The sequence below is a fragment of the Manis javanica genome, chromosome 4 (assembly GCF_040802235.1).
Source record: "Manis javanica isolate MJ-LG chromosome 4, MJ_LKY, whole genome shotgun sequence".
NCBI lineage: Eukaryota > Metazoa > Chordata > Mammalia > Pholidota > Manidae > Manis > Manis javanica.
In genome coordinates, this window is record NC_133159.1 from 108,857,033 (window position 1) to 108,881,735 (window position 24,703).

A 24,703-nucleotide genomic window follows, 5' to 3' on the forward strand; every position below is an offset into this window, starting at 1 on the left:
TAAGGAACTCTGCTATTTTCTGATAGCCTGGCATAGGAAATCTCTGTTTCTCTGTGTTCCAAACCCTAGCCACACCATTAGGTCTCAAAGAGGACTGATTCTAGAGGAAACCCCTTCCTAGTTTATTTCCCCTATTGCATTTCACTTCACCCTTCCCTATCAAAAAGAGCATTGTTTAGTTCTTACATATGTTGATCCTGTTTTGTTCATATCTTCTGTGAACTTCTTTTGTTTCTTTTACTGTTTCCTGTTTGAACTTTTTTTCCTCAACCCTCTTATCTTTTTAGACTTTGTCTCCAATTATTTTTCTTTTTCCTCTGAAATTCCAGTCTAGTTATTTTGTAATGGCCATATACAATATGTATTAACTGGTAAACATCTGATACCCAAAAAGTTTCCTTACTCTTGGAGTCTGAGGAAGACTGGCAAAAAAAGAGAGGAGGGCAGGTTCCTTGCAGGGTGTCCGATATATCTTTTTAAATTTGCCTCATATACATACTTAACTGAAAAATATGGAATTAACCCAGAATAAGCACTATCCCAAAGGATCAGTGCTGTTGAGCAGAAGTGGACTAAAGGAAGGTAAGCAAGGGAAGTTGGGGGAAGAGAATGGAAAGAGGTTCTTTGGGTTCTTTTTAAAGATACATAATTAGCTAGAGTAGTTTACACAGTGTAGGTAAATAAGCCTGGTAAACTTCAAGTTTTCATTCACAAGAACCTGGATAAAAGGGATGGCAGAGAAATAACTTGGCCATTTCTCTGATTTTCTTGCTTTGGGGATTGAGGAATAATTGCCTTGAAGTGCATTGTTGGGGCAATTAATGCTCATTATAGTATCATTAAAGTTAGACTTTCTCTGCTGAAACATGTACATTCCAGTCCAGCAAGATTCATTGCTTTTTCAAGATACAGCCAGGTTTGGAAATTGAATTAGGAAGTGGAATTCTAGAAATTAGACTTAGAAATCTTAAATACGATTTGGCCATGGGTTGGCTAATCCAGGACACTCAGGTCTTTCAAAGAAGGACTTGGGTTTTTTTCATATTTTCAATCAAAGTTTTAGTGCTAAGAGATAAATATTTGAGACCAGAGAACAATGAAATTTACCTATAGAAGTAGAAGCAAAAGTTTATTGCTAGAGGGAAATGTAGAGGTATTTTAAGTTAACCTTATTTTTCAAATTAGGAAACAGAGGTAGGTTCATAATGATTGTTACTAGTGGCAAAGGTGTTGCATAAAGGCTGTATCTTACCAAGATGATTTTTAGTAAGTTTGTGGCTCATTCCTTGCTGTTTAGTTGGCTGTTAGCTGATGTGACACCAAGACTGGTAGATCAAACTGCTTTTATTTTTAGGAGCATCCTTACCTTTCTGACTTTTTCCCAGAAGATCTTTAGGAAAAATTGATGCCTAGTAGGAAACAAAATTTAGCTTTTCTTTGAGATGTGGCTTGGTTATCTTAATTGGCTTGGTTAAATTTTTACTGCGGATGTAGTAATGGTACCTTTTTTTTTTTTAATGCCATTAGTTTTCCTGTGCTCTGCAACGTATCTCAGGAGGCAGGCTGACATTTCAGACATCATTCTGAGTATTTTTATTTGGAGAACTTATTGTACCTCTCACCTGAAGGGTATAGTTAAAATGACTTCCAGTATTTCAAGTTAATGAGGACCAGAGAGACTGCTTCAGATAGCCCAGCAAATAACTGGGCTGATTGTGATTTGGTTTTGTGTGGGTTTTTGCTTTTTTTTCCTTTTAAAACCTGTGACTCTCAATCTTTATCAACTAAGAGGACCCACCTAGAGTTAACAGTTTGTCTCCAAAAAGCTGCTTGTCTTTTCATGTACTGTGTAGGAATTACTGACACCTTTATGTAGTAGTATTGGTAGGTCATTGAGCTGGATCTCTGGGATTGCTTCTCTATGACCTGTTCAGGCAAAACTTCAGTCGTTTGAGGAATGCACATCCGGCTAACCTCTAGCATCCCCAAATTATATGTGTACTTCAAACATTGAAGTCAGTTACACACTGCCTCTTAGTTTCCATCTGGTAGATGATGTCATCTCCTCTCTGTCGGAAATGCTTCAGCTCTGTAAGCACAGGGAGAGGCTCTGGTATTAAGGCCAGCTCTGTTTTGTTACACACACTGGGGGGAGAAACAGCTCTTATTTTGGAGCTATATACTACCTGAAAATATCTTTGTCTCAGTTATCTTCCCTTTTAATGGTAATTCATTTCCCCCTTCGAAGTTTGCCTTTTTCACACTTCTCAAAAAAATTACATTGATGGTTTTTCTCTTCCTCTCCTTCCTTTCATTTTCTTCTTCCTGTCAATAGTGAATCTTAATCTCTGTGGTTCATAGTGGCAAGCAAATTTATGGAGAGTCACAGTGGTGGTTTGCTAGGGGACTAGAAAACCAGCCCCTCCAGTACCTTTTTCGCCACAAACACAAATTAGGGTGGGGCCAACGACCAAAACGGAGTGCTTCCTTAAGGCTAGTACAGAGTTACTCAGAAAAAGTTTCTGTAATGTAGGGTGATGATTCAACTTCGTATTTTAGCAAGAATTGATTAGTTTGTTTCCACTTTGGCCCTTGACTTAGCTAGGTCAGCTGCCTTGAAATTATATTAGTAACAGTAAGGATTTCCCAGCTTATTTTCATAAGAGTGAAGATCAAGTCTTGGCATGCAGGAGATAATGCTGAAATTAGGTATCCCTGTTTTATAAAGTATATTGATATTCTGAAAGATATGAAAGATAAGCCTTCTTAGAGAAAACCTCTTAACCATATGTGCTGATGTAGGTTTGTTTGAGGTTGTATAGGCATCTTAAAGTAATATGTAGTAGAGAAAGAGGGAGGGTAAAGGAGTCATGCTTATTTGTGTTTAGGATTGTCAGCATGGCTAGGCATTTTCTTTTCATATTTTTCATTCTAGTCTATCTCCACAGCAGCATAATGTGATTGTAATGAGTTTGAGTTAATGTGTGACGTGGGGAGTGATACTGGTCTGTATGTGGGAGACTGCTGAATAGTGGTCTTAAAGCAAAGAGAACAACAGTAAAGCCATCCCTGTGTATCTCTTTCATTAACTGTTAAATTATCTATGTAATTATTTGTTATAGAAAATGTATATAAATAAGGAAAAGTAGAAGTCTAAAGTTAAAAATCAACCTAATCCCATTATCCAGAGTAGTCATTTTTTTAACATTTTGGTATATAATCTTTTGAGCCTTTTCTATGTGTATTTGTAGGTAGTGTTTGACAAAAATGTACTATAAAAATTTTTTACCTTTTTTCCACTCAGTAGTTTGTGACATCTATCCATAAGTACACATAAAAACAATGGTTATATACTATTCCATTTTATGACTACACTGTGATTTATATCACCAGTTCCCTATTTTTCATTTAGATTCTTTCCAGTTGTAGTATCTTCCAGTTAGAGTTCTTGTATACAATGCTGCAGTAAATATTTTTTATATATACCTTTGTACACTTGACCACTTATTTCCTTAAGAAGAAATTTCCATATCTGGGTCAAATTGTACATATTTGTTTATAAGGCTTTTTGCTAGATGTTGCCAAGTTGACCTCCAAGAGTGGAAGAGCCTCAAATAAAATGTACATACTTTTTTTTTAAAGGAGAGTATCCTGCATACAAAGGATATTTTTACCTGAAAATTTTTTACCAATCCGAAATCGCTCCAGAGTGAAATGATTTGGGTTACAAGTTTTGTGACCACTCCTAGAAATTTTCTGCCAGAACTCCTCTCATTTTTTGGACATTTACCTAGAACTGCAGAAAATCATCTCATTTCACAGTATGGTGTTGGGTAGAAGGCCAGGTCTAGTTCATAATTTTAAACCTTAAGTGTTTTTTTTAATGCCTATTCTGCTGTAATCGAGTAGAATCCCAGAAGTAAGTGATAACTTTCTTTTTTCCTCATTTAGGTTTCAACTTTCTGTGCTGTGGGGTCAACCGTAAGAGAGGTAGATCCGATGTGTATCTTTGCTGAAGAAGCATGAGCTCTTTGCTGTTAACTAGCAGCCAACTCCTCTTCCCCATTAACAATGATAGACTTTTTGCAGTGGTAATGCATGGTCTTCCTCTGGACAGGTTGTGGGTGTCTTTCAAGCATTATTTGACTCTCTACCCTCTAAAAATGATTATTTTTTTTAACTATTAAACTGTCATTAATATACAATCTCCTGTTGGTTTCAGATGTACATCACAGTGGTTCACCAGTCCCCATGATCTAGTTATATTGTGATTGCAAATTATTATGCCCTTTTATGTCCTTCCCCTTTGCCCCTCCACCTCTGTATCCATCTCAACCCCTCCCCCTTGGTAACCACTAGTCACTTCTCAAGTGCCTGTGAGTCTACTGCTGTTCTGTTCCTTCTGTTTTGCTTTATTTTTATATTCCACAAATAAGTGAAGTCATACGGTATTTGTCTTTCTCTGCCTGGCGTATTTCACTGAGCATAATACCCTCTAGATCTATCCATGTTGTTGCAAATGGAAGATGATGCTATCTTAACACGGAAGTATCTTTTCTCACAGTTCCACAATATAATTTGAGTCAGTCCAACTACTTTTTGTCTCCTTTGAAATCTTCCCATAATTTCATTTCCTTTTGTTTCAGTAAATTAGTCCCAGCTCTTTTTCTTTTCCCTCACTGCTACATCTTTTTCCCTGACCCTTCCTATCCTGTAGATGGGTTTCATAAATCACAATAATAATAATTGCTAGTGCTTATAGAACATTATATGTCTTTGTAATATCAACAACTTTAGCAGAGGAAAGTAAGAACTCCATTCACCTTGGATTAAAGTTTTCTTTTTGGAGGATGCAGGACCATGAGTTAACTCTGATTAAAAGCATAAGGCTTATAATTACTGAATTGCAGTGGACAAAAAGAGGGCATCTGATAGGCAAACTTTTGTTTTATTTTAGGGTTCTTGGAATTGATTGCAGAGTCAGTTACCTAAGTACTATACACAATTTTTTAAATTCTCATAACAACCCTATGAGGTACATGTGATTTCTTCATTTTATCGGTGAGGTAACCAAGTCCTAGAGAGTTTTAACCAACTTGTCCAAGCTTACCTAGTTAATAGATTGTGGATCTGATATTCAAACCTAGCAAACAACCTTAGGTGTTCTGATTTTGGAGCTCACATTCCTACCCACTATGCTTTTATTGCTCTCACTAATCTGAAAGTCTGTGTGTGAACTAACTTGACCTTAAATCAGTTAAACATTTCTTGTTTATGGATACTGACTGAAGTAGGAGTCTGTGGTGAAAGAGAGAATAGTGCAGACGGAACTTCTGACCTTAACTCTCCTAAAAAAGTGATAAAACTCTCAGCTCTTCTGTGTATAGTATATTGATTAGTGATCATTCTTTCAGAAAATATTTAGAAATGAATGTGGACTTAGGTAACTGACTCAAAAAGGTACTTTCTGCTACTAGTGAGTACCTTAACATCTGTGAAATGGCACTTTCAAGAAATCAGACTTGAAAGACTGTTTCTGCTCCTCTAAAACACTGGCATTGTTCTATTCAGAACAAGGATAATCTCACCAAAAGAAGGGAAAGGTTCTTTCCTGCTCTTTTTGCCAGTGATATTGATGACTGTTGCCAGAGGAACAATGACTGTTAATGTCATTGAGTGGAACTGAAGGAGGAGGACTTGGCATTTAATCCTCTATCAATGAAAATGAAAAATAGATCTCCTTATCCCAAGGGAAGGGCAAACCTCAAGGGAAGGAAATACATGTTCATATTATTGTCCATTAGCAATTCAGAGATTAATTTAGTTTGCAAGAGCATTCTAGTTCCCTTGGTGCTTTCTTGTCCCACCTGAACTTTAGGTGGCCAGGAAATTGAAAACAAAAGATGATTTAGAAGAGGCTGAATTGGGGGTTAGGAATGTTGATTCCAGTTCTGGCTCTGTCACTGCCTTTGCTCTGTGATCTTGAACACATCTCTTATGCTCTGTGCTCTTACTTACAAAAAAGAGAATTAGACTAAAAAGGCCCTTACTGAATTATTTTTTTGATAATATAAACGGTTATTGATTTGTTAGCTTGAAAATGGGCAAATAACTTCATTTGTGGTTGAAGGAGCTAAGTTCTCAATCCGTTCTATTTAAAACCCAACTTTTAGTAACAGAGATTTCAGCTACACTGAGCATGCCCTGTACAGAATTAAAAAAAAAAAAAAAATTCCCAAAGTGAGTATACCCTTGTCTCACTAGATCTTTTTTACATTTTTCTGCACAGGAACTAGGGCTCAAAATCCCTGTGGTTGGCTCTGTGTCTATTGACCCACTCAAAAATAAGTTGCTTGAACCATTTTTTCTGATGCTGACTGTCTTGACTTAATTTTTCACTTTTAGTACAGCAACATTAGCTAGTTGTTTTGAATGCTTCTTCGTCCAGGGCCTATTAATAAGTAGTCATGTAGAAGCAAACTACAGACATGAATTGGGAAGTTAGTATAATATAAAAATAATTTCACTGTTAGAACTTCATCCTTTTCAGAAAGAAGCCACCTCAGATGAAGAGGCTTGATTATCTAGACTTGCTTTCTTCTGTGTTATTTTTTTCCTAAACTTTTATTAATTATATAATCTTTCAGATATACACACACACACACAAAGTAGAGACAGTAGTATGAGGAACTTGCATGTACCCATCAGCTAGCTTCAGCAGCAGCATTTTGCCAATATTGTTGCATCTTCTCCATTCCCCTATCTCCACTCTCTGGAGTATTTTAAAGTAAACCCACCCTGCGTGTGATTTCAGCCATTAATAGTTCAGAATGTATTTCTATGGATAAGGACTCTATTTTAGGGGAAAAGGAAGAGAGGGAGTTATAACATAACCACAGGAGCATTGTCAAATCTACAAAATTAACAATAGTTATTTGATTTCTTTTCTCAGGGCTCCTGTCTCAGAAATCTTTTTTTTTTTTTCACTATTTTTCCAGTCAGCATCCAGACAAGTCCCACACATTGTATTTGGTGGATATATCTCTTACCTTCATTAAAACAGTTCCCACACCCTGTAGTATCGTTTTGAGGGCCAAACAAGGTATGTTTGTAAACTTTTAAAGTCCTATACAAATTAAAGTTGTTTAGTCAGTGGAGAGAAATAACCTTTTAAAAACATATTAGGATTTCAGTTCTTATAGTCAGCCTTGTGGAGAAATAGACTGTGGAGATGCCCAAGTGATGGAGAAAAAAGATACTGTGAGCTCTTGCAGATCAGGAACATAGTGCTGAGCATAATTCCTAACATACAACCAATGATCCATAGTTATTGAATAAATGGGGGAGCAGAAGTGATTCAACATTGAACTGGGGCTGAGATGCGTTAAAATTGAGCTGATGAGGAGAAGCTGGTCTAGAAACTTCTCTATAGCATTTATAGCCAGCCTGTCAGCCTCTATAGCCGCACTTGGGCAACATACTCCCTCTCTACCAGAGAATACAAGTTTCCTACTGTGGACTGATTATAACGTAGGCATTTTAATGATAATGCTTCAGAGGTTTGGCTTAGATGGGGAGAGACAGGTCCCATATTCTTCAGGAGAAAGGTTTTTCCCTGAGAAAAGCAAATTTTAACATTGGAAATCTGCCCTATACTCAAGTTTTCCCACCCAAAAAGAGGATGACATGTATCATGGATATGGATTATAAGGTGATAAATATATGCTCATCAGAGGGTGTTTTTCACAAAGGTGCTAGGAAACAAACTTTCTGAACAACATCCTAGTTTATCCATAGGGATGAATCTTACTCTCCTTAAACAGTAGCTATCTGGCATTGTTACCAAGCTGGGTGTTGCCATGATGAGTTGATCTCTCCCTCACTGTCTCTCTCTTTTTTCTCTCTCACTTCTTTCCTTTCCCTCTGCTCCTCCTCCTCTTCCTTCTGCACTTAGAGAAGAGAAAGTTTGATTATGAGGTGGACAGGTACCATGCTGGTGACTCTACAGTCTCATGGACTTCCTCAGGAGACAGTTTCTCATTGGCAGAGCCTTGGGTTAGGTGGTCAAACCATAGCAGACAGTACCTGGTTCCCTGAAATGTCATTCTGCTCTTCATTAGGTTTCTGGACCAACCTGGGTGTTAAAGCAACACCGGTAAAAATCTCTAGGCATTTTTCTCTTCCTTCTATTCCAGAGGGTAGATTAGAGCTCTGACCTGTGTCCTAGAGACAAAACCAGAGAGTAAGTCTTAGGTCCTAATTTCCTTTTCCCTGTTACTTGTCTTGATTATTATTATTAAGACCCTAAAATCTTTCTGACAGCTTCAGGTTTGGTGTTCTTGGGGTTAATCCTAGCTTTGAGTTGCAGATAAGTAGTTAGCATAAAAGTTTCACCGAGTGAAGTCCTTCCACCCTTACTCTGGGTACTTTTCAAGAGTGTAAGCAGCCCTAGAGCTACATGTTTGTGTGATAAAACTAGGAAAGGTAGCAAAGTAAAATTTTTTAGAAAGCCCAAGCCTATCTCTGTCTTGAAATCACTTAGCTTTTTTTCTTCTATTATTTAACTTTGTCAACTGACTCTCTGTGTACAGATGAGCCTAAACTAGGACTGATGTCGGCTCTTCTTGGTTTTGCCATATCCCTTCCAAACCCCCTCCCCTGGGTGAAAGGAAAGGGATAGGCCAAACACTGACCAAGGAGTTCAGAATTGGTGTTTGGCTTCTCAGCTGGAAGCATACTGACTTCCTCATTGAGAATCACTGATTCCCTGCTTGCATGTGTGCACTTACAGGACGGGGGACAGCTGAGGGGTTTGGGAGGAGCCAAGTGCTTTGAGATGCTAATTAGAATTTCATTAAGGTCTAGGTAATTGAACATGAAATCTTGCTGTGGGTCAACTTGGTTTTGCATTAGAAATCATATAACAACGTATTTGTATAGTACTTTACAGTCCATAAAGTACTTTGGTTTAGTTTTATCTAATATTTACTTAAAACGTGTAATATAGATTCCTTTTTTTCAGTTAAATATGGAGAACAATTTGCCTTTTGTAACAGGGATTTGACCCCAGGTCTTCTGATTTTTAAGTAGCTCAGCATGTTGACTTTTGGCTGAAAGGTGGTAATATATAAAACATTTGATTTTTTGTTGTTGCTCATGAACAGCTTACATTTTTCAGCAAGTCCATAGCAGTTTTAATCATAAATCTGAGTCATTTTGGCTTATTGTTCTTGGAAGCTTTAGCTTAGGGTTCTAGTCCTAATTTATCCAGTCTTTCTACCCATCTGAAGTCAACCAGATTAAAGAAGAAGCATCTTACAAAAGGTAGATTATCACTGTCTGTTGTTTTTCCAGTTTTCTGGGTCATTTTATGAAGCACATCTTCCTAACAGCTAGATGACATTTCCTTGCCTCCTTTTTTGGGAAGAGGGATGAAAACCATCTGTTTCTCTTTTTTAGCCATGGTGCCTCACTAAGGGGAAGGAAATTTTGCTGCTATGCTTGCTGGTACCAGAAATACTTTGTCTGTGGCCTCTGTATTACTACCAAGGGCTATCACAACCTCTCCTCTAAGTCCAGATACATTCTGAAATTCTCAGGGCCCTTAATCATTTGTCTTAAACCATCATAACTAGAGCTTTACCTAATTGCCCTTAATCCCATATGTCTTTGTTGCTGCCTCACCATCAATCCTTGTATACTGACTGAAACTGGGGTCTTCCTACTTGGGCATTACATTTTTGAAGATCCATCCCATTTGGACTCTTCTTTTTGATTTTCCTTAATATGGCTAATCTTTATCTCCTTTGAATTCTTCAGAACTAGATCAAAGTGATATATCAGTAAGGCCAACATTCTCCAATATGAAGGAGAGGGAGGTCTGTTTGCCTGAATTATCATGAGTAAAGCACCATAGATAATGTTCTGAAAGTTCTTACCTTTTTAGTTCTCCAGGAAAAAATTATGAATCAAGCCCCAGACTCTCCAGTAAATGCTGGGCATCTCTTACGCCCTTTCTCTTTCAGCCCTGGTATCAGAGAGACCTCTGACTGATTAAACATATCAAGAACAGGTAAAATTCCCAGAGTTAATATGAACCCTTGAGTAAGAAAAGAGACTTGAACAAGAGTGGAATATGCATAAGGCCTCTTTGAGTCTGGAGGAGGAAGAGAAAGGGATATTTAAAATCTCCCTGTGAAATGATCTTGTGTCAGAGTGCAAGAGGCAGGAGCTCATTGTCAGGTTTAGTTGACTCAAACCCTGATTATTTCAGTGTGCTTGATAGAGATTATGTAAGTGTGTGTGTGTGTACACACTTAAGATTGTTTTTCTTTTTTAACAGCATCTGGAATCAAGAGACCCATGGCATCTGAGGTGAGTTTCATGTTGATACAGTGGTTCTAAAACTTTAATTCTGAGATAGAAAGATATCTTGAATTTGGGGCTTTTCTCTTAGAGCATCTTCCAAGATCTGTGAGATTATATACTGAGGGTTTTCTGGCACTAAGGACCTTTAGCAAGAAGAGTAGAATTTGAATATCAGTCCCTATGATCGTGAGATCCTACTTCCACTAGTCTTTTTGCCTTCTGGCTTATTAACTTAATTAGTATTGCTGTCATTAAGAATACCTTTGTGTCTGTTGTGTTGGCATTTTTGGCTGTGGTGAATAGCCTTCTAGGCTCTGCTGTACTGGTTTTACTCCTTATTTCTGGGGCTGTCATGTGGATGGAAAACAGTCATCATGTTCTCAGGAATCTCTTCAAGACACTTAGGCCCCTATCTCAGAGGAGTCATTGCCTCAGCCTTTTAATTTCTGGGCTTACAATACTCGAATTTGTCAGGGGCTAGAACATTGTTGTTGGTGAATTCAGTTTGAGTAAATAGTGTTCAGGTTGGGTTGAAGGTTAGAGGGGTAGTAATTTCTGAAAGAAAGCTTGTGAATAAAGAAGAGGTCTGTGGGACTCTACTTCAAACCTGCCTTGTTTTTATGAACTGAGGTTTATCCTTTTTTGGGGGGTTGCTATTTCCTACTTTTCCTGTTTCTGTTTTTCTCTAATGGGAATCATTTTTATTTTCTGTGTCATCCTTCTGAGGACCAGGTGAAATATGTGTCCCTTGGAGTTTTCTTCTGAGTTCTTTTAGCCAGTCAATTCATTGGGAAGCAATGCTATAACTGTGTTTGCATGGGATGGGTCTTCTGAAGATTTTATAAAGTGTTCTTAATCTGGAAAGGGTGTGTTTTGTTTTCGTTTTGAGGTACCATCACTCGTGGTAGCCGTTTGGTGTTTTGTGTAGGAATCATATTAATCTTGACTCTTCTTTTTCTAGGTGCCTTATGCCTCTGGCATGTCTATCAAGAAAATAGGCCACAGAGGTGTTGATTCCTCGGGAGAGACAACATATAAAAAGGTGTGTCTGGGTGGAATCCTTTGATCTGACTTCAGGAAGGGATAATTCTGTTCCCTTGATATTATTCTCCACATTCTATCCCATTTCTTGGTATCCTAAGCTTTTTCACAATAGCTCTCATACAACTTGGACTTTAGAATTTACTTCATAAAAGATGAATTATCTCCCATCTATATGTGTGTTTAAATGAGACTGTTCTTAATGAACAAATCTGGTTGTTGGGTGCTATTTTGCTGAGCTGAAGAAATAGGGTTTCCCTTTTAGACAGAAACACGTAACAAGTCCCCAGGCCTTGCCTTGCTGCCGGGAAGCATGTCTCTTGAAGTCTTTATATCTTTCCTCCAGTGCTGAATGTACACAAAGTAAAAGCTGGATCTTGAGTCTTTTTTTTCTTTCTTTTTTATTTATTTATTTTAAGATTATAGTTCCAGCAGGTGAATTAAGGCCTAAAACATATGCTTTTTGAGCTATTGACACCTAATGGATTGGAAAGATAGTAATAATAGCCAAGAATTAAAAATTGAGCTGGTGAAAGGAAAACAGGAAAGAAGCATCCTAGGGTGATCCCAATTCTTTAGTTTTGGACTAATCTGGCTTCCCCAGAGACAGTGTTCAGCCTCCCATTAAGCATCTGTACCTTGTGTGCTATAGGGTGTGAAGATTTCTTAGAGTTCTGTTTCTGGCCCACATAAATTTTTCCTTGTGTCTGTTCTTTGCCTTACTGCATTGTCCCAAGTAATAGAAGTGGATTGGCTCTTTCTAAGGGATCTGACTCTCCCTCTGAATGGGTTCGGAGGGAGATTCAATTCAACAGACTTTTCTTGAGTTCTTTTGTATGTGCTGAACATTGAGATAAAAAGGTGAGTTTCTAGTCTAACTGGGGAGATAAACACTTAAAAAAACTATATAATTTTAATGCCCAGTGAAGACTAAGTAGAAATACAAGTAATGTCTGGTCAGGGTTGGGGATGAGAAAAATCACTTAGAACAACACTGTCCAATACAGTTTACTACAGTGATTGAAATGTGCTGTATCAGAATTATCTAATATGGTAACCACTTGTCATATTTGAATATGTCTAGTAAGATTAAAGAAGTGAATTTTTAATTCAGTAATTTTAATTAACTTAAAATTAAATTGTTACATATGGCTAGTAGCTACTGGTTTGGACAGCACAGATCTAGATGATGTGATATTTTCCCATGGGATTAGAATTGTGGATTGTATGAATGGGGCTCTTGTATTTGTGTTTTGACCATAGTTTGATAATTTTATATCTGAATATTTATCTCAGAAATGATTTGAGTCTTTCAGGCTTCTCCTTCAGTTAGGAGCTTTTTTTGCCAGTGTGCTGTCCTTGGGACACACGTCAGGCCCTGCCTTAGAGGACTGAAGCTTCTGTAGCTAGGTAGTGAATCAGAATATCCCTTAATTTTAGTTACATTTTATATCAGATGAATAAAATATTTGGAGAGCTCTAGAGGCAGGAACCTTTGGAATGAGACCTTAGATTGTTCTATCAAATACAGTGTATCTTCCAAATATAGATATGGATAGGAGAGAACATCTTGCCTAGCTGAGGAGGGCCTGGACAGTCCCACTTTGCTATACTGTGTCTTCATGCCCTTCAGGTGTTGCCAGGCTTTACCTGCCATGGAAAGCATAGGGATGGGGAAACTAGGTTGCCCCAGTTGAGTCTGAACTACTAGAAGGGCATTTGCTTTTGAGTGTTTCTTCTGGCTCTTCCCTCCTGAGTTTTTATTGCTATGATTAGATTTAACACTAGAACCTTTCTTATCATTTCTCAGACAACCTCATCAGCCTTGAAAGGTGCCATCCAGTTGGGCATTACTCACACTGTGGGGAGCCTCAGTACCAAACCAGAGCGGGATGTCCTCATGCAAGATTTCTATGTGGTGGAGAGTATCTTCTTCCCCAGGTACAGAGGTTAATATTCAGGGAAATGTCCTGGAAAATGTGATTTTTTCATATCAACCTCAGGGCAGTTACAGGGGCTCAAGACTAATTTAGGTATATGTCCAGTCCTTAACCTGATCCTTATCAAGGTGATATGGAACTGGAGAATTTGGAGAGCAGGTGCTGTTCCTTGGATGCCTCCACAAGCCTCTGGCTGTGGAGTGAACCCTGAAAAACAATGTGTGATTGATTCCTCGTGCCCCTGTGTTAATCCTCACATCGCATTTTTGTCCCAGTCAGTAACTGACTCATCCAGTCCGTCTGGTTCTCTCAGGAGGGATGTATTAACCTGCCTCTGGGTGGCTCTGGCATTCCAGGGCGGACTCCCTGGAAGGCAGGCACTGGTCAGTTATGGCTTCTTCTGTTTAACCTGGCAGTGAAGGGAGCAACCTGACCCCTGCTCATCACTACAATGACTTTCGGTTCAAGACTTACGCACCTGTTGCCTTCCGCTACTTTCGGGAGTTGTTTGGTATCCGGCCTGATGATTACTTGGTAAGCTTCTGGATCTCTGGGACCTTGGGACTCCAGTTTCAGAAGTAGGCTCTCAAGAGGAGATTTTCTCTCTCCACGGTCTGGCTATAGTTTCTCTTTAGAACAGAATTGTGCCTGTAATTGATTTCTGATTGGGCAGGCCTTGGTATCTGAACTTTCTGCTCTGTTCTCTTTGGGCCCTAGTGCTCCCTGTGCAGTGAGCCCCTGATTGAACTCTGCAGCTCTGGGGCTAGTGGTTCCCTGTTCTATGTGTCCAGTGATGACGAATTCATCATTAAAACAGTCCAACATAAAGAGGCGGAGTTTCTGCAGAAGCTGCTTCCAGGATACTACATGGTGAGAGGAAGAGGAGCACTGGTCACCTCCATTGCCAGCTCCACTCCTGGACAAGCTCCAGGGGGCTGTCTTCACAGCAAAACAGTGTCAGCACTTCTGCCTTAAGAACACAGTCCATTTTGTGCTTTTTGCCTCTCTGTGGCTAAAGGGGGTTTTGTTTATCTCTCCTATTTTAAATGTTACTTGGCTTAGACTGTCCCACCTAAAGACAAGATTCAATGATTTTGTCTTCTATTCTTAGTCCACCTCCTAGACTAGGGAATGAGGTTGATTAATTCCCTTGATAATACTCTATTCCATCTTAGTCAGGCTGATTTCTCTTGGAGGTTCTGGAGAAGTTAGGGAACTCCTCCTCTGCCTCTCATCATACCTGCAAGAATATACTACACCAAGGGGCTAAGGGTTAAGTGTTTTTCTGTTATCTTCCCTTAGACCTTTCTGAAGGAATATATCCATTATACATTCAGTATCCTGACTACTGTGTTGGGTCTGTGGCTCACTGTGGTGGTGATACCATCATTCAGATAGATGGATTGGGAAGTTTTACACAAATATGATGTGGACTATGGGCAGACAGATTGAACCTGAATCCCATTTAGCAGACAAAAGAAGGTGGGTGGCAAGTTTTGCCCTTGAGTTCACTGAAAATCAGCCAACTTGCTTTTTACTTTTGTACTCTCAGAACCTCAACCAGAACCCTCGGACTTTGCTGCCTAAATTCTATGGACTGTACTGTGTGCAGGCAGGTGGTAAGAACATTAGAATTGTGGTAATGAACAATCTCTTACCAAGGTCAGTCAAAATGCATATCAAATATGACCTCAAGGGCTCAACCTATAAACGGCGGGCTTCCCAAAAAGAGCGAGAGAAGCCTTTGCCCACCTTTAAAGACCTGGACTTCTTACAAGACATCCCTGATGGTCTCTTTCTGGATGCCGACATGTACAATGCTCTGTGTAAGACCCTGCAGCGTGACTGTTTGGTGAGTTTGTTATATTTCTTTCTCTCTCAGACACCAAAACTCTCAATCAGTAAAATAGGTTGGTTGTTCTTAGGTGTCAAATCTGTGGGAGATGGTACTGTTCCGTAGCTCAGTATGTCCCAGACTTCACGTAAAATAACTTTTACATTAGATCATAGCTATGCCTTTACATTTTTTACTTTCTTCCTGTTTATCCTCCCTGACCTGGCTTCATGTCCTTCTCTACCTATCTTGGGCCTTCTTATTTTCATACCAGCATCATTGTTCCTCAGTCTTGGTCCTGCCTGCCAAATCCAGGTTAGTATCTTGGATGCTGAGCACTGCTGAGGAAAAATCACACAACTGTGTGTGCCAGCATCCAAGTCCATGTGGGCCATCAGTATCATTCATCAGTCTGTGCCCTGTTCCTCTCAGCAGAGATGTCAGATGATCTCTCTAAATTATTTTCTAACTCCCATCCCCCAGCTTGTTCATCAGCAAACTACCTCAGCTTTCTACTGTCCCATCTCTTTGTCCTGCTCCCATCACCAATTTCTCCATGGATTTACATTTAACCATCCTTCATCTCCTTACTTCCCAACTTGGTTTATTCCAGGTCAGTCCCTCTTGTGCTCTAGATCCATTTCCTCCTGTTCCTTTAGGATTCTGCTTCATAGTGTCTGCCCTTCCCTCTCCTAGCTTCAGCCTCTACTAACTGTTTCCTTTCGACATACAAACAAACATATCTTTTCTACCTTAAGATTAGGAGAATTTTGCTTTTTCAGTGTCTCCATCTAGTGATGCTTCCATTTCTTCTTTTCCTTTCTCTTCTCCTATTCCTGTCTCAACCCACTGTGTCCTGGCTTTTGTTCTCACCACTTCAGTTAAACTGCTTTCCCCAGTGACCACCTAAATGCCAAATAGAGAGTACTTCTGTCCTTCCTTGAATTTTCTACGGCATTTTGACAGTTGATTATTTCCACTTTCTTAACATCTTTTTTGTTTTTTTTTTTATCTTTCCCTACTGGTTTTTCTACGTATTGGGTGTTTTTTTCTAAACCTGCTTTTTTACAGGATTGTCTTCTATACTTGATTTGTAATGTTGTCCATCCTTGCTCTTCTTTGCTTACTCTGCATCTCCTTTCAGGATAATGCCTGTTAGTGTAGCTAGTTTGGTTGAAACTGTACATAAAGACATAAGGATCAGTCCTAAGTTCTCTCCGTGCCTTACTCCACCCACCTACCAAAATACCCTTGGTTGAGCTGCACCACCAAATAAGCTATTGGAACTGGTGGGCATATATTCTCACCCCGTTCTGGGGTGGAAAGGGTTGAGAGCTATACAATCCAGGCTCCTTAATAGGACACATCAGGCTTGTCATTGTCTTGCCCCACCAACCTCTCTAATTTGCCACACCTATCCTTTGCATTTTATGTTCTAGCAGTACCAAATTATACCTCCCTGCACACAACATGCTGTTTCATGCTTCCAGGCCTTGCAATAGTCTTACCTTACTTTATTTACTTGGGTTTGTTTTCTCTCTAATTTATCCTTTATAAGCCTATTTATGTATCACTTCCTCACCTCCTCTATACCACTCCTCACTCATGTGAGCACTTCCATTGTTGCACATGTTAGACTGTATTGTACTTATTTTTACACTTGTTTCCCTTCCTAAATTATAACATCCTTGAGAGTGGAAACTCTTAAGTGTCTTTGTATCCCCTTAAGCAGGCACAGTGCCTACAGATGGTAGGGATCCAGTAAATACTGAACTGAATTGAAGCCAGTTGTATAAAGTCCCGCAACAGATCTGCTTCATCACAAACTGTACTTTTACCAGACTACCTTGTGGATTCATTACCGTACAAATATGTATTCCTTCTTCCTCTGAGAATAAAATGCTCTTTCATGAAGAGATACAAGAAAACAAAGAGGTACTTAGAGGGTAGGCAATGGCCTAATTTTTATTTACTCACATGAAAGAAAGCTGATGGGATAGAAATAAAGAGCCAACCAGAGGAAGTTAATATCTTCAAGGAGTAGGAGGAGCAAAGGATAATCTTATAGTTAGCCCTGGAGGTTCACTATCAAGAATAACTGAGTTAGGAAAGCTATGAGATCCTGAAAGAAATCCTCAAACCTCCCAAAGTTCAGATCATGTTTTTTGCTTCCATTAGGTGCTGCAGAGCTTCAAGATAATGGATTATAGCCTCTTGATGTCAATCCATAACATAGATCATGCACAGCGAGAGCCCTCAGGCAATGAAGCACAATATGCTATTGATACTCGCAGACCGGCTCCCCAGAAGGCTCTCTATTCCACAGCCATGGAGTCTATCCAGGGCGAGGCTCGGCGAGGTGGCACCGTGGAGACCGATGACCAGTGAGTGGGCTCAAGGGCATCAGGAAGGAGAGCACAGGCCCCCAGCATTTTTCCTTAAGAAAGGGACCCAACTTCAGGGAAGAAGGAGCCTTGATTCAGCAGTTAGGTCAGCAGCATTAATACTTGCAGAACTATAGAGTGAGCTTTCTGAAGAATAAAGAAGAAAAGGGAAATGTCTTAAATTTGGGACTTATAGTATATCTGGAAGGAGAGCTATTTAAAAGTTTTTTTTAAAAACTACACTCAGAGTCTTAGACACATCATTACAAATTATATTAGGATTTCATAAAAAATAATTTATTACAGGCTTATTTTATGGAAGGATTCTTCCTTACCATCGGAATCTATCAAGGAAGTGTAGTTATTGAAGTTTCATAAGTATCTTTTCAGTGGTTTCATTTTTAAGGTTTCCTTTAGCATGACTCTCAAGGAGAGCAACTTAGGGCATAAATGAGAATGAGAGTACCGAGTGTGTTTAGAGTTAATTGGAGGAGTATTCCCAAAATGTTTAGTAGTGTGATTTTAGATTCTCTTTGGTGGAGTTGGAGTAGAAGATATAGGCAAGTGAGATTTGGAGAGAAAGAGGTTATAATGAAACATACTCCAGAGTGGTTCTTAGTATTGGAGGAAGGCTCTCACTCTTCCACTGTTTATGGAAGATGGCAACAGTTATGTTTAGGTCTCAGTTCCATGTCCTGATTTGACTTGTAATTAGGAGAAGTTTCCTACCTGCTAGTCAAAAGATTTTCTTACTCGTTTCTTGTTCTCTTCCCCAGTATGGGTGGCATCCCTGCTCGGAATAGTAAAGGAGAAAGGCTGCTACTTTACATTGGGATCATTGACATTCTGCAGTCTTACAGGTGAGGAGCATATGGATCCCAAATTAGAGGGCAGAGTGGATGCAGATAACCACTCACATTTCTTTTTTAGTTGGGTTTGTTACCAAATTCTTCCTGAAGCAAGAACAGTGAATTGCAGTCAGGCCTCTTACCTTGTTGGGTTTCAAATGGTGTTTTATTTCCTTGATTTTTCCTGTCTCCTGGCTTTCTTAACCTGCCCCTTCCCAAACATAACATCTACCTCTGTGGAAAGCTGAGTCAGTCTTAAGACTTACCAGGGTCTAATACACCATCTGTTTGGCTCTTTATGAAAAACCTGTGAGATGAGTCATCCTCCACATTGGAATACAGCTGGAAACATGGTCCCCTTTCCCATGGAGGAAGAACAAGAGGGTTGCTATGTCCTGTGAAAAATACTAACTTGCAGAACTACAAGGCAGTGAAGTGGTGGTGAGGGAGGAGCTGGAAATGTTAGACCCCAGTTTTGCTCCTGTAAAGGTTTAGCTACTAATGAGAACTGAACAGTATTTGATTTACTGATTCACAGTATTATCATCCAGTTTTAACTCCACTCTTCCAGGCTTGCCCATCTATTCTTCCAGCTCTCCTTTTATAATAAACATTCTTATCCCTCACTTGCCAGGGACATACTAATTATCCTTTCCCGTGGGGGGATAATTGTCTTATCTGGAAACAACCTTGCTCTCCATGCTGAATAAGCACTATCATGTCTGTTTGGAAAGCCAGCTTAATAGTGGGAATGCTTTTCCAGCTTCTGTCTTTTTAAGATTTTCTGTTCAGAACTATTTATATTCCACCAACCCTTTAACTCCCTAAAATAGAAAACTATGAAGTGATTTATTTAAAGACTATGTAAATGTGTGATAAGCATTTTTCTTGGCAGGTTTGTTAAGAAGTTGGAGCACTCATGGAAAGCTCTGGTACATGATGGGGTGAGTAGCAGTCAGTGAGAGGCTTTCCTCCTTCTACTTTCCTCAGTTCTGATTTGCCCCCTCAATTTCTTTCTTGCTTAGATCATTTGTGAGTTCTACTGCTAGGGTCTCAGCCAATAGAAAAATGGTCCTTGAGCTGGAGGTCCTCTTGCTGGGCCTCCCCTTCTCTAACTCTGCAGCCAATTTTTCTGCTCCACAGGACACTGTATCAGTGCATCGCCCAGGCTTCTACGCTGAACGGTTCCAGCGCTTCATGTGCAACACGGTTTTCAAGAAGGTCCCCTGTAAGTGACTCTGCCAGACTCCAAAGTGGCTCCCTTACTCCAAGAGATGGGGGGAAAGGACACCTCTCTGCCAAAGCCAGAGGCCTCTCCTGCTCTACCCACATACTTTGAGAGCTGCTGCCCATCCTTATGTCAGTCACTGTGTCTGTCCCACTTGTTTCGTGGTTATAGCTTTCCCCCTGGCTCTCCACATGTGTCCTTGAGGGGAGGGGCATTTCTGGGAAATTGGTGGGATTGCAAAAAATGTGTAGTTGTTGGGTATAGGATCCATGCCACAGGATGAGATAGGCAGAGCCAGACTTATGGACAGAGATAAGTAAGGCTGTTACTAGTGTTGTTTTCTGTCCATATTCCCAGTGCCAGGGAGTTCTCAGACTAGGATTAAATGGTTGGAGAAGCATTTATTGGTTTCTGCTTAGCAGGTGTTCTCTTTCCTCAAGTTTCTTGGTTGGGAAGTATAATTATTCTTCTTTCCAAACCTTACATGCTGCTGCCTTGGCAAATTCTAACTCTTTCCATCTCATCATAGGCATCAGTCATCCTTCAGTGAGCAGAGGACTTAGGCGTGCCAGACAGTCTTCAGAAAAATGGGAAAATCCTTTCAAAGTCTTTTCAAAGTGATATGTAAAGGAATGTAAAGTATCATCATAGTGATAAAGGGTCGACTTCATCAGGTTTGCCTGAAAGATAGTATTAAAGAACAAGGGAATTATGATACAGAGGACATCTCATCAAGTGGAAGCAAAGCCATCGAGTTTATGTGCAGGAGGGGAAAGATATATATATATACCTCCTTTCCTCTAGGTTTTCTGCTTCTTTGTAAAGTGAAGTAAACTGAGATGCCCTCTCTGAAGAGTAGTTCATAGAACTCATCTTTGTTGATGTTAACCCTTCCTGCTTTGCAGAACAACTTTGGGTTTGTGTTGGGGATGCTAGAAGTTTGTCTGTGTCTTGGTGATGGTTTCTGAGGTGGGTGCTAAGTAGGCTCTCTCTCTCCCTTTTTGAAGTGAAACCCTCTCCTTCCAAAAAGTCTCGGTCTGGCTCATCTTTCTCCCGGCGAGTAGGCCCCAGCGGCAACTCCTGCATTACTTCCCAGCCATCCGTCTCTGGGGAACACAAAGCACAAGTGACAACAAAGGTGGAGGTGGAGCCAGGTCAGCACCAGGGCCGGGGGCCCCCATGTGACTGGGCTCGCCCTCCCTTCCAAGCCCCCTTTTCCCTGTCTAGGACCCCTACTCCCACTTCTGGCTAGGAAGAGCTAAGTTGCTATACATTCTTCCCTGTATTTCCCCCACCCCATTTTCTCTTTTTTTTTATTTATTGATTTTGTTCTCTTTTCTTTTTTTCCAGGCGTCCACTTCGGTCGTCCTGATGTTTTACCTCAGACTCCACCTTTGGAGAAAATCAGTGAGGCCTCAACTATTCCTGACCCCTATTTCTCACCTGTAGTTGGAGAGACTTTGCAAATGATAACTTCAAGGTTGGTTCCTTGGCCCCTTTCTCTGTATAATCCTCTCATCTTTCTTCAGGTCCTTGGGAACCTCCATAAATTTGTTTCTTTGAGAGATCATTGTTATTTCTCTTCACTAGATTTTTGCAGGTTCACCTTCCTAAGGGCTCATTTTTAGTGATTGGGAAAAGTGTATCAACATCTCTGCATCTTGAGGGGGTGGAAGGAGCCTTTGTGTGCAGTCTTCTCTGATACTCAAAATACCCCAGCTAATCCTTTATGCCCTGGTGAGTTAAGAGAGAATTCCAGTTTATGATTTAAGTCTGGAAAGATTCCTGGGCAGTGAAGACAGTGAACAGTCAATCTTTCAAAAAGATCCAGTGTAAATACTGTGATTATTGTGATTTAATTTTGTTACCAGGTGTGTTACTTGTTTATTCCATCATAGTAAATTACCCCCAAAACTTAGTGGCTGAAAATAACAAACATATATTATAGTTTCTGAGGGTCCAGAATGTGGTTCAGTCCACTAGCTCAAGATCTTTCATGAGGTGGTAGTCAAGATGTTTTCCAACGCTGGGGTCTCATCTGAAGGCTTAAATGAGAGGCTGCACTTCTAAACTCATTTATGTGGTCATTGGCAGGATTCAGTTTCCATGTGGATTGCTGGACTGAGGACCTTAGTTCCTGGCTGGCTGGTGGCTGGTGGCTCCCTCAGTTCTTTGCCACAAGGGCCTCTCCATAGAACAACTCAGAACATGGCAGCTAGTTAACCTCAGAATGAGTGAGAGTGCATACACTTAAGCAGAAACTGGGTGTTTTTGTAACCTAATCTCAAAATTGACATCCTATCACCTGTACTGCAATCTAGTCACTAATTCTAGCCCACACTCAATAGGAAGGAATTACACAAGGGTGTGAATACCAGGGAAGCAGAGGGCAGTGGTGGCCATCTTAGAAGCAGTCTGCTTTCTGTCCCCCAGTGAGTCACATCCCCACATGTGCAAAATACTTTTGTTCCCACCCCTGGTCTCCAAAGTTTCATGATAGCATCAGTTCAAATTCCAGAATTTTGTCATCTAAATTAGGTCTGGGTTTGGATGAGCTCCCCAAGTGTCGTTCCTTGAGTATAGTTGCTCTCAATCTGTGGAACTGTGAAACTAAAGAGACAAGCTGTCTTATTCTCACACACCCAGCATACAGTGGTGGGACAGACATTAGATAACCACTGTAAAAATTCCTAAACAGAAGGAGGAACGTGGGAGGCAGAGGTGTCACAGATCTATAGCTAGTCCAGGGTCCAGCAGACTTTGAAGTTTCTTTCATTAGGTCTCAAAGCCTGGGAATAATTCTCCGTGGCTTTGGGCTCCATCTTTTGGACTCTTGATTTTGTCTTCTGAGTCTTCCTTTTCAATGAAAGCTGAAGAGTGTCTGCAGCTCCGTAGTTTTCTTAGCCTGCTTGTTGCCGGTAGAACTTTGGGGATCCAGTGGTCTCTTTCTGTTCTTTTTCTGTCCCTCTCAGTCCAAGTAGGTAATGTTACAGCTGATAAAATACCTCAGAGATTTTGTGGGCCTCCTGTGAATCTCATTGGAATTCACCCATTAAACAAAAGCCACACCCATAAATATCTTCGTGATAAGCCCTGTGCATCTTAGAGACCCAGTTGTTAAATTGAGAGGATCTATGAGGCATACCTTTAATCTTTTTGAATGGCCTTTTGTATGATTGAATAGTACTTTGAGGTACCAACTTTGTTTTTCTGAGATCTTAAAAAAATGTTTTACTATCACCCTTGACTTCATCTTTTTTTTTTTTTGCAGTAAAATATACATACATAAGGCTTTTACCACTTTCACTCTTTCCTTCTTTCTCTCTGTCTCTCTCTGTCTCATTAATGTACAATTACATGAGCAACATTATGGTTACTAGACTTCCCCATTGTCAAGTCCTCACTGAGCATAACACCCTCTAGCTCCAGCCATGTTGTTGCAAATGGTAGGATTTGTTTTCTCCTTATGGCTGAATAATGTTGCATTGTGTATATGTACCACCTCTTCTTTATCCATTCATCTACTGATGGACACTTAGGTTGCTTCCATTTCTTCACAATTGTAAATAGTGCTGCAATAAACATAGGGGTGCATATGTCTTTCAAAATGGGCTTCTGCATTCTTAGGGTAAATACCTAGGAGTGGAATTCCTGGGTCAAATGGTATTTCTATTTTGAGCTTTTTGAGGAACCTCCATACTGCTTTCCACAATGGTTGAACTAATTTACATTCCCACCAGCAGTGTAAGGAGGGTTCCCCTTTCTCCACAACCTCACCAACTGTTGTTGTTTGTCTCTTGGATGGTGGCCATCCTAACTGGTGTGAGGTGATATCTCATTGTGGTTTTAATTTGCATTTCTCTGATGATTAGCAATGTGGAGCATGTTTTCATGTGCCTGTTGTCCATCTGAAATTCTTCTTTGGAGAAGTGTCTGTTCAGATCCTCTGCCCATTTTTTAATTGGATTATTTGCTTTTTGTTTGTTGAGGTGCATAAGATCTTGATATATTTTGGATATCAACCCCTTACCGGATATGTCATTTATGAATATATTCTCCCATACTGTAGGATGCCTTTTTGTTCTGCTGATGGTGTCTTTGCTGTACAGAAGCTTTTTAGCTTGATAGAGTCCCAATTGCTCATTTTTGCTTTTGTTAACCTTGCCCGGGGAGATATGTTCATGAAAAAGTTGCTCATGTTTATGTCCAAGAGATCTTTGCCTATGTTTTCTTCCAAGAGTTTTATGGTTTCATGACTTCCATTCAGGTCTTTGATCCAATTTGAGTTTACTTTTCTGTATGGGATTAGACAAATAGTACAGTTTCATTCTCTTATATGTAGCTGTTCACTTTTCCCAACACCAGTTGTTGAAGAGGCTGTCATTTCCCCATTGTATGTCCATGGCTCCTTTATCATATATTAGTTGACCATATATGCTTGGGTTAATATCTGGACTCTCTATATTCTGTTCCACTGGTCTATGGGTCGGCTCTTGTGCCAGTACCAAATTGTCTCAATTACTTTGGCTTTGTAGCAGAGCTTGAATTTAGGAAGCGAGATCCCCCCTGCTTTATTCTTCCTTCTCAGGATTGCTTTGACTATTCGGGGTCATTTGTGGTTCCATATGAATTTTAGAACTATTTGTTCCAGTTCATTGAAGAGTGCTGTTGGTATTTTGATAGGGATTGCACTGAATCTGTAGATTTCCTTAGGCAGGATGGCCATTTTGACAATATTAATTCGTCCTACCCAAGAGCATGGCATGAATTTCCATTTATTAGTGTCCTCTTTAATTTCTCTTAAGAGTGTCTTGTAGTTTTCAGGGTATAGGTCTTTCACTTCCTTGGTTAGGTTTATTCCTAGGTATTTCATTCTTTTTGATGCAGTTGTGAATGAAATTGTTTTCCTGATTCTCTTTCTGCTAGTTCATCGTTAGTATATAGGAATGCAACAGATTTCTGTGTATTAATTTGTATCCTGCAACTTTGCTGAATTCAGATATTAGTTCTAGTAGTTTTGGAGTGGATTCTTTAAGGTTTTTTATGTACAGTATGATGTC

At 39.9% G+C, this 24,703-nt stretch overlaps 1 protein-coding gene across 8 annotated transcripts in view; it reads left to right on the forward strand.

Annotated features, from left to right (window-relative positions):
• The window catches only part of PIP5K1A (phosphatidylinositol-4-phosphate 5-kinase type 1 alpha), a 48,453-nt gene that overhangs the window by 7,776 nt on the left and 15,974 nt on the right, over positions 1–24,703 (forward strand). For 2 of the 8 annotated variants that reach the window (XM_017670872.3, XM_017670871.3), the window contains exons 2-13: positions 10,343–10,374; positions 11,330–11,410; positions 13,220–13,350; positions 13,766–13,883; positions 14,067–14,219; positions 14,902–15,201; positions 17,362–17,567; positions 18,344–18,427; positions 19,311–19,359; positions 19,559–19,643; positions 20,651–20,797; positions 20,994–21,123. In XM_017670872.3, the coding sequence (XP_017526361.1) occupies positions 10,363–10,374; positions 11,330–11,410; positions 13,220–13,350; positions 13,766–13,883; positions 14,067–14,219; positions 14,902–15,201; positions 17,362–17,567; positions 18,344–18,427; positions 19,311–19,359; positions 19,559–19,643; positions 20,651–20,797; positions 20,994–21,123 (1,496 nt within the window). In that variant the 5' untranslated portion in view covers positions 10,343–10,362. The other 6 variants (XM_017670868.3, XM_037003240.1, XM_073234621.1 and 3 more) reach the window with 6 other exon arrangements.